The sequence below is a fragment of the Pleurodeles waltl genome, chromosome 3_1, assembly GCF_031143425.1.
Source record: "Pleurodeles waltl isolate 20211129_DDA chromosome 3_1, aPleWal1.hap1.20221129, whole genome shotgun sequence".
Classification (NCBI taxonomy): Eukaryota; Metazoa; Chordata; class Amphibia; order Caudata; family Salamandridae; genus Pleurodeles; species Pleurodeles waltl.
The window spans coordinates 409,695,223-409,709,067 of NC_090440.1; the positions used below are offsets into that span (position 1 = coordinate 409,695,223).

Here is a 13,845-nt window from a genome sequence, read left to right on the forward strand (position 1 = left end):
AGTACCCAAGAGTAAAAGGTGATTTGTGGCGGCCCTTAGCATGTCACCTGGATTTCTCAGGGAAATCGTGGTGGAACAGTTCTTACCTTTTTCTCTCAGTCACATATGTCTCACACATACAAAGGCAAAACAGAAGCAGGACTAGATTCAATAAGTTTTATTGAATCAACTGCATTCTATGTAAAAAGGAATGTATTGTAATTATAAGGATGATGAAACATAAGGCAGTGACAAGGAAAGTGAAACATAGGAAACATCCCACCATACTGTCACAACAATGGTTCTGAAATCCCTACCTGCACTACTATGGTTCTATGCAAGTGCATGGTAGCGTATGTCCTAAGCTGAACTTCAGGCCCACTGGGGGAGACCTTATCCACCATACCTGTGATTGTAGGTAAAGAAGAGGTCGGTTGGTCTACTGCAAATTCTCCCACATGGAGGGAGAGTGTGTGTCAGGTCTCAGCAGAAACTGCAAAGGTTACATGCAGTGTACAATGGCAACTGTTTGGAATTCCCTTCTAGCATGTAGGGGGCAGTGGGTTGTTTTATAATAAAACATCTTGTGCTCTAAGAAAACTGCCCTGATGTGACAGCACACATATTTCTGAGTATGGTAGTTGGGAACATGTTGAACGCTTTGTGCCGGCAATAACCCGTAATTTATCACATGCAACCATGAATGAAACACAGAATGAAAATGTCATGCTGAGAAGGTCATTAGTCATCTCAAACCAGAGCTTATTGGAAAACACAACTATTTATATTGATTTTTTTCTGTTTCCTTTTTTTGCGGCCCTGCTCTCCTATTGTAAGGATAGTAGTGGTTTCCTGACCAAGGTACAAAATGTAAACCGGTCAGAGGAGTTTATCGTGATCACTATGGATGTTGTATCCCTATATACGTACATTAATCATCAGTTTGGTTTGACTGAATGTGAAAATGTTTGCAGAACAAGAGCTGTCTGCTTTTTGAAACATAACAAGATGCTAATTAGCATGACAGGTGCTGCCTGAAGGAGAACATTTTCCTATACAATGAGGTATACTATTGGCAAAGACTGGACCCGTGATGGGCACTTGCTTCGCCCCCAGCTTTGCGAACCTTGTTAAGGGCTGGTGGGAGGAACAAGTGGCTTGGTCAGAGAGAAAAAAAGAATATATACAATATGTCCTTATCTGGACCTGTTACATTCACAATTTATTTCTATTACGGAATGGTCCCCCAGATGTAGCCCAGGTCTTTGTGGATGAACTAAGTAATAATCCTTTTAATCTCAAATTTATCGCAAGAATGAGTAGAATGAAAATGATTTTCTAGATGTAAGGCTCTGGGTGGAGAATGGAAAACTCCATACAACATTAGTCCGTAAAAAGAGAGCTGGCAATAGTGTTCTACATTATAAATGTCACCATCTTAGGAACCTGATTAATAGCATTCCCTATGGGGAGCTGTTTAGGATTAAGAAGGTCTGTGATAAGGACAGGGAACTTGAGAAACAGAAGTCTGAAATTAACCAAAGATTGAGACAAAGAGGCTACACTAATAAAGTTCTGACTGTAGCTGAAAGAAAGGTGAAATCCTTTAATAGGGATCTGATATAATATTCCAATAAGGATAGAATCCCTAAACAAAATGAGGATAGATGGATTACCACATTTAATTGTTTGGCAAAGAAAGTGAGGGGGCTTATGTACATTAAGGGGGGGTCAGTCATTGAGGGACATGCTCACTCACGTTACCATACACAATCAAATAAACAGAGTATGTGGCTATCTAAACCCCAGGGGGTCTATAAATGTAGGCAATGTAAGGCTTGTGAACATGTTTCAAATACTACAGTGTATACCACCACAAATCGACAGAAAAGAAGGATTAACAGGTTTTTGAATTGTAACTCAGATTTCTGCATATACGTTTTATATTGCCGTTGTGCATTGATGTACATTGAGGGTACAACTTTTTCCCCTCAAGAAACTACATTTTTTTGTAGTTGATTGTGCTGAATGTACCAATGGGAAATAGGACCAGGAAATTAAAGCAACTTGAGTCCAAACATATTTTGGATCTACATACGAAACACCCTATGGGACTAAATAAGGATGAGGAGTTGGAGGTTCATATAGAGGAAGGCTAATGTCTCCCAGCCTATTATACCCAAGATATAGAACCCGGAAATCATCACATGGAAGATAGGGGAATTGGTATGGTCTAGTGGTATGTAGTGGTGATACAGTATGGCTTATTCAGTTGGATATATTGGGGCCATGATGTACCTGGTATACAAGTATGCTAGTGGCTGTATCTGGTTACAAACTGGAATTTAAAAAAAAACTTTAAGTAGTAATTTGATCTGCTAACGTGCAGCTGTGTCGATTTAGCCCACTGAGGCTCTATTGAACTTGACATAGAGGAGTGTTCTGTGGTTGCACCAGGTCAGCAATTTTTTAAATATATCTTTTCAATGTTTAGCATGCAATTTCAGTTGTTAATGATTGCTCAATTGGGCAAGATTACCAGAATTTTGGTGTTTTCACCCTCTACCCCCCAGCCACGCCTTCCCCTGTACATTGTTCCCATTAGTGATATTTGTTCTGAGAGTTATGATGCTGCTACAGCATTTTACTACCTATTCCATACGGCTTGGAGAAGACTTTACTCAATTTTTATACTTGGCTCCTAATGACTTTGTAATCAGCATTTAATATAAAATTGTTTACCTGTTTCTAATAGGAGATAATGATTTAGACATTGGAATGAAAGTCTTTTTTTCAGCCTTTTTCAGTTTTCATTATTATGTTGGTATTTGTTTTGTGGGTCGGTGGGGCTTGCTCACCTTGAGAAGGGCTTGTGAAGCCAAAACACGGTGGTGAGATGGAGGAGCACTGTGAAGTGCCTGTTTATCTTTGACCAGGGGTCAGAGTTTGGAATATATTATATATATATCAAGTACCTCTGATTAGTCTTGCAATGACGTTTGCTTGCTTAAATTGTTACAAACTTAGACCATTCTCTCTTGGTCTATTCCAGGAGAGGGTCTCGGAATGTCCTTTGTTATTAGTACATAGCCTTCGTGTTATATGGGCAGAGTTGATTCTTGCCCTTTTTATAAGCCATTGTGATATTGCAGGTATCGGACTTGAATTTTCTATGCAGATACAAGTTACTAAGAGTTAGCCACACCACCATGCGCATGTCACTGAGGCTACTTTAGGTCTTGTTTGTTTTGGGTGGGTTTGGAAATTTACAATATTAGTTGGAAGGTTCAGGGTAGGAGGAGGTAGATGTGTTACTTTGTGCTTACTATTATAAAACAGTTGTTGTAAAACTAATATGACAAATGAACATGTCCTGCACTTCTGTACAAAATTTATAAAATGGAATATTTCGAAAATAATCTTTTTCTGTATTGTTACTTTCTGAAGTACACGCTTACAGTTAATTTCTTGGAATCTTAGATGCCTAATAATCTGAAGGAAGCCAGGTTAGTGATGGCGTATCTAGAAGTGGATACTGCTTTTTTTTAAGAGACACCCCCCTTCCATAATAGCACTCTGACCTTCACCTACAAGTGTAGATCGTACCTATATTTTGCCTCACATAGCAATACACTATGGGAGTAGCAATCCTGATTCACAAATCATTGAGCTTCACATGACGAGTACACGCTGACCAGAATGGTAGACTATTGATGATTAATGGCTCGCCCTACAACATCCCAATCACTCTGGTTACTATTTATATTGCGAACACCAACATTTCAGAATTTGTTTATGATAACTTTGCCCTGTGCTGGCAATGTAGAGCTGCTCGCTTAATCTGGGAACGTGTCTTTAAACTGCCATTTCAACCTATTTTAGACAAGTCCAGATCACAATCTTTCTAATGTCCCAGGACAGTGTCAGCACCACAGCATTTTAGTGATTTCACTGACGTAGTTGACATATGCAGAGTCCAAAAAGCTGAAGAGAGAGTATACATCTTCTATACATCTTCTACACCTCAGTACGTGATTCATATTCTTATATTCACTATTGGTTTCTGTCTAGGGCTATCATTCACTGGATTACGTTATTCATCTGGCTGCCTGTCAGGACCCTTTCAGATTATTTACCAATATTTCTGATGTTACATATTCCAATTTCCTTTCCTCAGAGTCGCGAGTGGAGCTTTCCAATGGAGGCACTGCTAGATATAGTGTTCTACAAAAAGATACACACTACAATTGGGGATAACTGAATGTAGGCTCTGTCCACCAACACTCAGTTTGGGAATCCTTTAAGGCCAACATTATGGGTAGCACTATATCGAAACAATCCAGGGTTCTCAAAGTCATCTTTTAAAGCAAAATGGCTTGAGAGGCTACATACTCAAACTGTTGACCCCGAAATTGTAGCCGAAATAAATAAATGCTTACTGGCTCATATGGGGGATGCTGAACCACCGGTAAAATACATGGGCAAATTGCACAGGGCAGAAGGAATGTAGTGGGTGTGAGATAGAGTATAATGCTTTCCCAGTTACTGCGCCCGTGCGGCAGCAGTAGAACCCAAGTAACAGCAATTTTGGCTTGTAACAGTCTATATGATAGGCAGGCAGTTTTGCAAGAATTCAAGCATTCACATGACACCAAACTCTTCAAAAGGCACACCAAGTTCTGAGAGCCTTAATGACAATCTTGATTCAGACGCCTTGGCATGGTTAGATAAGGACAAGACGCTGCTTGAGCAACTTCACAAGGGCAAACTTAAGACAACTTTAGACTGCTCTGCAGGAGGTGTTGCCCCCAGGTTCGAACAGCTTTAACACCGAGCTCTACTAAGAATAAAAATAACTTTTGGCCCTGCACTAACTAGAGATGGACAATGACACATTTGAGACTGGAAGCCCCCGCCCAACATTGAGAGGCAATAATGACTGCGCTGATAAAGCCAGGAAAGGATAAAGAACAACATAAATCATAATGCCCATTGTTGCTGCTGAACTTAGATAATACAATAACAGAGTAATACCCAATTAGGTTATGCCCATGATGGATAAACTGGTCCTTCCGCAACAGAGGGGCTTTGTCACATGCAGAGCCATTTCACATAATTTGAGAACAATATTTGCTCTCATGCTTCCGTCTAAACCTGAACTACAGTCACTCTCATCTTTTGGATGCTAGGTGGACATTTGCCTCACTAGAGTGGTGATTTGTTTTTACATTACTTACTAGTATGGGCCTAGTCAGCTACTTCATAAGCCTGATTAAACTGCTCTACTCATTTCTGAGAGTACATCACAACTGGGAGAGTGTTATTATTCCTCAATGATCTACAATTGACCTTCCCCAGTTATTATTCATTATAAACTCTGGTACCTTATCTGATTTAGGACTTGTGATTGATGATAACATTTGGAATTACTGTTATTTGTAGACAAAGCCTGTGCCCATATACTATAGACACATGCTTATACAGATCAGATTCTTGACCCATGCTTATACAGATCAGATTCTTGACCCATCTCTTGCACCCCGATGACAATGCATAAAACTGACCAGGCCACTAAATACACGTTACCGCTGATCATGTTCCAAAGCTGATTTCATACAGTAGGCATAGAAATGGTCAGGGACATATGAAATTTAGGTAAAAGTGTTTAAAGTAATTACAGATATTATTTAATCCCCACTTAGAGTCATCACCTCTGCTTGCACTTCAGGGTTATGTAGCTAAGTTAAGGCATCATGTAGAAGACTCGCAGCCTTAAAGCTCCTAAAAGCCAAATATAGAAGTGCCATGCCATAAATGGAAGACCAGTTACCTATACAAAATGATTGGCTAAAAGATTGTGAAACTTTTGTAATGATTCAGTTGACACTTACTTCACCTAACAACCTAGGATTAATAGACCTCAAGATATTTGGGAGGCTTTACGACCCTCGTGAAGGCACTGATGTAGCTACAAGGATGGATTAGAAAAGGCAGCATCAACATGTTTTACACAACACGCTGATATCGGTTTTAGAGGACAGGTAATTTAAAGATATCGAACAATGAAGAATACATAGAATAACTGCTTAATATAGTATATGTAATAATGACGTTATACAAAGCTACCTATACTGTAGTTCTCTTGGGCTGCTGAATGATTCTGATTGGATTTTCTTTTGTTTTATCTTTGATGGCTATATCAAACACTCTCATAATTACCCCTTGTCCATTACATTAATGTCTCATACGACTGACAATGGCAATATAATGATTTGTCTCAATACATGTGTTTATTTTTGTAAAATAACTATGTTAAAAATACAGTGGGAGGTTTAAAAGAGGTAGTGGGGCTAATCTTAAAGATCAGGCAAGGAAGTGGCAAGGAAGACTGGTCTAGTGAGTGGGGAAGGGCAACAGATTGTTAGAAAAATGACTGATTGTTCTGGTACAAATACGAGAGAACTAGTATTTCTGAAGAGCTGATTTTTCTCAAATAGAAATAAAGTAATTCAGATCCCTATCTTCTTACTTTCTCATTACAGGATACCGGCTGCCTTCCCCTGATAGGTGTCCTGCCGATGTATATCAATTGATGCAGCGGTGCTGGGAGTATGACCAAAAAAAACGTCCCAATTTCACCACTGTTCACCAAGAGCTCATTGCTATCCATAAGAAACAAAAATGAGTAACAGAAACATACTAGGAAAACAAACTGTTTGTATTTGCTCTGACAAGTATGTAGAGGCATCTGGATTGCTGTGTAACATAAGACAGGAGATGCATCTATTGTGCCAAGTGCCTTAACTTGTGAACAACAAAAATGATATCCAGAGATCCTGCTTTGTAAACATCATGTGTATGTTTTTCAACTCCAATTCAGAATTCTTAATTTTTAATATACGTGTATGAGAGCGGCATCATCTCTCAAGTTCTCTCAACGTGAAGATGCTGTGTGCTGTTTTCTTGTAAATTATTATTAGCAGATCCCTAAATAGCTCATAAAGTATGTGGGATTCCATGAACTTATAAAGGAACTCGGCCTTTGGCCTCATTTCTCTTTATGGTCACACCTCCCCGGTGGCCTGCAATATCCTTACAATGTACAACAGGGGACACTTTATTCCTTAAAATACATGACCACACCATAACCCTATCCACAAACCACTTAAACCTTCAATATGTGGCTCTTTCATATGAAAAATAATGTTTTTAAACATGAAGGATGCAATTAGAATCTCTGGTAGGAAATTAAACACACCAAAAAGCAGTTGGATACTTGTTGCAAAAAGATATTAGAATCAATTTGAAAGTCATACTTATAAACCTCCTAGGTAAGCATGTGTAGAAACATGCCAAAGATTCTACTCTTTCTATAATTACCTAAAAGGGATAGGGGGGATAAACATGTCGCCATAAATCTCTCATTTCTGCTTCCCACTGTTTATCTAGAAAAAAACAGCAGCAGAAGGAAAAGCCCCCTTTTGTTCTTGTTTTACAAAGTGCAGTTTTAACTATGCTCTGTGGTCTGACTTTCCCCTTGACTGCTGACTCTGGCAGCAGGCATTGTAATGTCTGAACTCAATTGTAATAAGTTATTACAGTTGTGTAGCTGTGTCATTTTTTTATTGCTGGCAACAAAGGACGTCACAAGCCACCTGTAATAAGGAAATTAGAGATGGGCATTCATACCGAGATTTCAGCCTCCTGTGTCTCATAGAGAAATATCTGCCCTTTACTTTGCTATTGGTCTGTGTCTAGTAATGCCTCAGTAAGCACAACTAAGACTAATGCTATCCCAGAGTAAACAACCTTGTCTTGTTTAGTTAAAACTTAGATAGAAAGCCATGGATCGCTGTCCACATTAGGGTTCTAACAGACAGCATGAGGGGCGCGGTGAGAGAGGTTGATTGGAGCAGGGATATTGATATCCAGGGTCGATTTTATTGTGAGTAGAAGAAAAGTGCAAAGATCGGAAACACTAGAAACAATTATCCTCCCTCAAGAAGGGCATGATATCATTCAGAACATGGCTTTTACACAGTTGTCCTAATATACCTCACTAAAAACCAAATAATAGTCCATTAGCATGTGCTGTGCTTGCACTATTCCTAGAACAAATACATCTATATATACCGATTCACCCGCACAATTAGTTACAGAACTTATTATTTTTTTGTCCTTCGATTTGTATTATCGGTCCCCTCTAACTCCTGAAATAATAAATCAATTGTTTAACATTCCCATCCTTACATATTAACCACACGTCTCTAGAAATGGACACCATACTGTTTCAAATCTATTCTGATATTCTGTATTCTTAAAAGCCAATCCCTCCAAAGCAGCACCTATGTCAAGTTATTTCAGTCTTTTTAAAAGATTAATTTAAGCCAGCATTACAGTCCTCAAAAACTCAATGTTTCTGAAAATGTTAAGTGAGTATCAGTGACGTTTCCAGTGAATGTTCTACTGCTTTTTGGCTAGATCCACACTTTACAAATAGCCCTTACATACATACATACCATACATACTGTTCCAAAGAAAACACGCATTTACAAAGCCAATAGGCCTGGCTTTGAAAGACTATTCTGTGGTGTGAAATATTACAAGTAAATAGCATGGGAATAAATATATGTTTGTGTGACACTGTAGAATCATTTTGCTGTAGGGTAAAAGGTCAGGTGACAGTTGCACTGTCAAGCCATGCCTCAGAACCCATGTATGTTAATGAATGACCTCCTCCCATCTGTGCTGGTGCCAGAGAAAAACAGCATAAATTATCTAATTATCTAAGACACTTCAATAGAATTACAATATCATGTTCAACCTTAGGCAGATGGATAAATAAAACAATTGATCACACCTGTGTGCAGTGCAAGCACTTTTTTGTGGAAACACATAACTTCTGCCAATCAAAACTTATTTTCTGTCTTCCACCGGGGCAGAGCCAAAGCCCCTCTCTAGTAGTGGGCACACAATTGTTTGGTGATAGCCGTACTGTCAAGAAAGACCACAAAAAGGAATCTGAGCCGTAAAATGTAATCTTCTGAGAATGTCTTTCCTGAAACTAAACACTTTGGAGTACTCCCACATCACATTTGAGATCTTCCAGCGTTGAAATCCAATTCCAGCATGGTAATATCGCATATATTAGTCTCAAACACTTTGTTCATCAGCAACAAAATGAGATGTTGCACTACTGCCAAATGTAGATGCTTTGCAGATTCTGCCATTAGATTTTCCCCCCTTCGCCCACTCCCAAATATATCTTCCCTAGGTCTTTCAACTTTCCATTGAGTCTTTGAGTATTTCAGCAATTAAAAAAAAAATGCTATTCTGTTCTACCGTACCAATATAAAATACTTATTAATTTCATTCAAAAGTAGAGCCCCCTTGGTGGGTTGTAATGTATTGCATTTAACTTCAGGAGCAACACTGTATGGAACACCAGTACCATGATATTGCTTCACCCCTTTCTATGTTTTTACTTTTCTGAAGCTGTGAAGTAAACAGAAGGCACTATCTTCTCCATCTTTGAATCAGTAGTGTCCTTACTGAAACAAGTTTGAAATCAATCAACACATATAATCAATCAACACATATAAAGCTCAAAGATAATATCAGACATGTCAGGTGGTTCTTCCAGGGAGTGGAGAACTAGAACACATTAGGGCGGTAAATAAATTACCATTCTCATGTCCTTGCCTCGCCAGCTCTCTGTCCCCAATAAATGACTTAAATATTTGTTATGCCACGAAACGTTGTGTTCGAGCTTGTTTCAGGTACTAGCCCCTTGAAATGCCCAAAAAGAGCTGCTGACGCAAAATGTAAATACCAATAGCACAGGCAAATCTTTTTTTATGAAAAATACGCAGTTCTTTCCTAGCCGATGAAATCATTTGAAAGTGTGTTTTTGCACACAACCTGCTGGGACGGACCGGTGATGGTCTTTGAACATTTCTAACAATAATTGTGAAGGTATGAGTGATTTGTTTGTAAACGTGCTTATCGACTGTGTTAAAGTAAATTATTTTGTTTCTCATTAAAAATTTGTCTATATCAAAAAAACTCTGTGTTTGTTTTTAATTAATATTGACTCTGCATGCTACCTCCCAAATGCACACACATGCGGTGGTACAGTTATGTATGCGGTATTTCACTGGTGGTATACCTTATACCTTGGTAGAGTTTCTGCCATTTCATTGTTTTTACTATACATACAGGCCAATATTCAAGAAAAAGTGGCGCATCACAGTTGGTGCGCCACTTTTTCTGCACCCTCCTACCAGCACCTAATAACACCATGGTTGCGCCGTATTTATGATGTGGTGCACCATGGCGGTCGTTAGCAGAAGAGCATCAAAATTTTTTACCCTATTGTGGCGCTTTGCTACACTAGCGTCAACAATTTTGATGCTGGTATAGTAAAGTGCAAGGAGGCCCATAGGTTTCTATGGGAGTGTCATTTTAACACCTGCTCTGAGCAAGCATTAAAAATAACGCCAAAAATGGTGCAGTGAAATTTGTTAAAAAGGGTTAGAAAGTGGTACAATGCATGCATTGTGCCACTTTGTAAATATGGCTGGTGGAAATAGTCACTTTAGCGCCGCCTTAGCATTACAAAGATGACAAAATGGCTGCACTAAGGAGGAGCTAGGGGCTCTTAAATATGCCCCACAATGTTGAAAAATATAGTCATACATTGCGATGCTTGCTTTTGAGGCTATCTTTCTTTAATCAGATGGATGAGGACTGGATGGTGAGATTTTTCTCCTACAATACATCGGTGAAATTAGACAGTGGAAAAAAAAATCAGAAGTACAAAAAAAATACCACACCTGGTAAAAATCATCCATGCAATTCTCCATTTCTTTTGTGCTGCACACAACTAATTTCAGTCGGATTAAAAAAAATAAAAAAAATCTTTCTTAATTCGTAAAGATAGGTTGGAGATCAGGGTGCTCCTTATCACTTATACATCTCCACTCACATTGCAAGAGATATTTTTCAATGACTATCTTCCTCAACGCCCTGATCCCCAGACTATTGAGAGGCTAGATAATGACAAATGAGGCCTTCCTCTTTTTGAAGACATGCATGTTGAGTGTTGGTGAATGATAAAAGTACAGGGCAGTTCAGACCAGATCGACTATGAAACCCTAAGTGTAAGCATAGTTTAATGTTGTCCTAGTAACAAAAAGGGGTACTCTTCAACGAATTAGTGAAAACAGAAAATTTGGTATCTCTGACACAAATGCTGAGTGAATAGTATAAGTAATTTGGTTGTTGTAATGCTCACAGTAAACAAACACTTGCAAATTCAACAGGTCACGCCTATACAAGAGTTATTGGCTTTGCCAAGGTGTTTTAACCATGGCTGATCAGCGTGGCTGATGTTCAACATGGCAATTAATTAGTTAGCTTAGAGGAGAATGGTGTAGATTGGAGTGTCATAAAATGGAGTGGTGAAGAGTGGAATAGAGTAATGAGGAGTGGAGTGTTAAGGAGTGTCATAGAGTGGAGGGGAGTAGAGTTATAGAGTGGAGTGGTGTAGATTGGACTCCTAGAGTGGAGTAGTGGCCAAGAGTGAAGTGCGTAGAGTGGACTGGCCTATAGTGACATCAAGTGGAGTACAGTGGCAAAGAGTGGAATGGAGAGTCATGGACTGGACCTGTTTTTGAGGTCTGATCACACCCCACGCCACCCCGCTCCACCTGACCGTGCCCGTGTCTGCTTCCCCGCTCTGGCAGCTGCTGCAAGTTCGAGGCCCTCCTCCACCCACAGGCTCCCGCCTGCACCTCATCCCTGGTGGCCAGTGGTGAGGCTGTAAGTATTTTTGGGTCTGCCTTTGCATCTGCTGTTGTCTTTTTCGGCCTTCTTCACTGTTTTCTGCTTTTTGCCTTTCACGGTTTCTGCTTCTCTCTCTCTTTCCTTTTGCCTTCCCCTGCCTTTCGCCAGCTCCCCCTTCGTTTTTCCCACCGCTGCGTCCCCTGCGGCCCACCCCCTTCGCTGCTCATTTTCGCTCTGCTCCCATCTCCCAGCTGCTCCTCCCTCCCATCTTCCCTTCTTAATGGTGGCTGCTGCGCGGTCGCGCCAGAGGCAAGCCTGTCCGCACCCCTCTGCGCCTGGACCGCACCCAGCGCCAGAGCCCCTGGCCCCGTGACCGCCAACTCGTCCGACGCTGCTACGAAGCCAACACCCTCCACGCCCTCAATGCCGACCGAACAGCCACCTGCTTCCAGGCCACCCCGAAGATCATCCACAGACCCTTCTCCTGTCGGAGCTGCAGCTTCACCAGCCCCCAAGCTGCCGCACCACCTGCCAGAGCCGGACACAACCACCTCAGATACAGCCTTCTTAACACCCGCTCCGTCCACAAGCACGCCTTCGAACTCTGGGACCTACTCGACTAATCCTCCCCAGACGTCACCTTCCTGACGGAGACCTGGATGAACCCCTCCTCGGCATCTGACATCCCGTAACCATCCCGGACAGCTACAAGATCACCCGCAGAGACTGCACCAACAGAACGGGAGGATGGATCGCCATCGTCCACAGGAACACCATCAGAATCTCAACCAACGCTGAAGACACCCTCAGCACCGCCAAACACCTGCACTTTCAGATCACATCAATCCAAAGACCACCCTCAGAGAAGCCCTCATCCACAGACCCCTCCGGGACCCGGCCGCAGTTCAGTGGCTCCATAGCTGATGTCATCAGCATGCACGCCTTCCTTCTCCAGACTACATCCTCCTCGGAGACCTGAAGTTCCACCTCGAGAACACCATTGACAGCAATTCCACCGCCCTGCTCACCAACCTCGGACTCAAACAGCTCATCACGATATCCACCCACTCTGCCGGACACATGCTCGAGCCCATCTTCTCCGCCAGCAGCCACCTCGCCTTCAGCCACACCACCGAACTCCACTGGACTGACCACCGCTGCATCCACTTCACCTTTGAGAAACCTACCACGCACCATCACCCACCACGGATCCACCGCTGCAGCTGGAACAAGGTCACCGAAGACCAGCTGATCTCCACCCGAGCCCCACCAGCCGACACCACCGACTCCGAGACAGCTGCCTGCAACCTCCAACAACCGGACCAACAGAAAGGCCATCTGGTTCACCGCCGACCTCCAGGCTTCCAAACAGACGTGCTGAAAACTCGAGAAGAAGTGGCACCACAAATAGACATAAGTCACCCACACAGCCCTCAAGAACGCCATCCGCAGGCACAACCAGCTCATCCGGACTGCCAAGAGATCCTCCTTCAAGGAATGCATCGACCACAACACACACAACAGCAAAGAGCTCTTCAACTTCGTAAAGGAACTCTCCAACCCCAGCTCCAATGACATCCCACCTTTGCAAGACCACTGCAACTCCCTAACCACCTTCTTTCACCTCAAGATCGCAGACATCCACGACAGCTTCAACACCAAGACCCCCCGACAGTCACCAACACCCTCACTCACCGCCCCCCAGCCACACCAACCTCCTGCTCTCCTGGATCCACGTCAACGACGATGATACCATCAAAGTCATGAACACCATTCACTCTGGTTCACCATTCGACCCCTGCCCTCATTATGCCTTCAACAAAGCAAGCTCCATCATCACCACCAACTCCCGATGATCATCAACCGCTCCTTCGAGACTGCTACCTTCCCGGAAAGCTGGAAGCACGCCGAGATCAACGCCTTAATCAAGAACCACAAGGCGGACTCAAAGGACCTCAAAAACTACTGGCCCATCTCCCTGCTCCTGTTCCCGGCGAAGGTAATCAAGAAGATAGTCAGCAGGCAACTGACCCACTTTCTTGAGGAAAACAACACACTGGACCTGTCCCAATCTGGTTT

The 13,845-nt window shown here is 41.9% G+C and overlaps 1 protein-coding gene across 2 annotated transcripts in view; it reads left to right on the forward strand.

Annotated features, from left to right (window-relative positions):
• FES (FES proto-oncogene, tyrosine kinase) overlaps positions 1-10,059 on the forward strand; it is a 385,097-nt gene extending 375,038 nt beyond the window's left edge. For both annotated transcript variants that reach the window (XM_069222643.1, XM_069222642.1), the window contains exon 20: positions 6,522-10,059. In XM_069222643.1, coding sequence (XP_069078744.1) covers positions 6,522-6,664 — 143 coding nt within the window. In that variant the 3' untranslated portion in view covers positions 6,665-10,059. The remainder of the gene's footprint in view (positions 1-6,521) is intronic.
• The last annotated feature ends 3,786 nt before the right edge of the window (positions 10,060-13,845 follow it).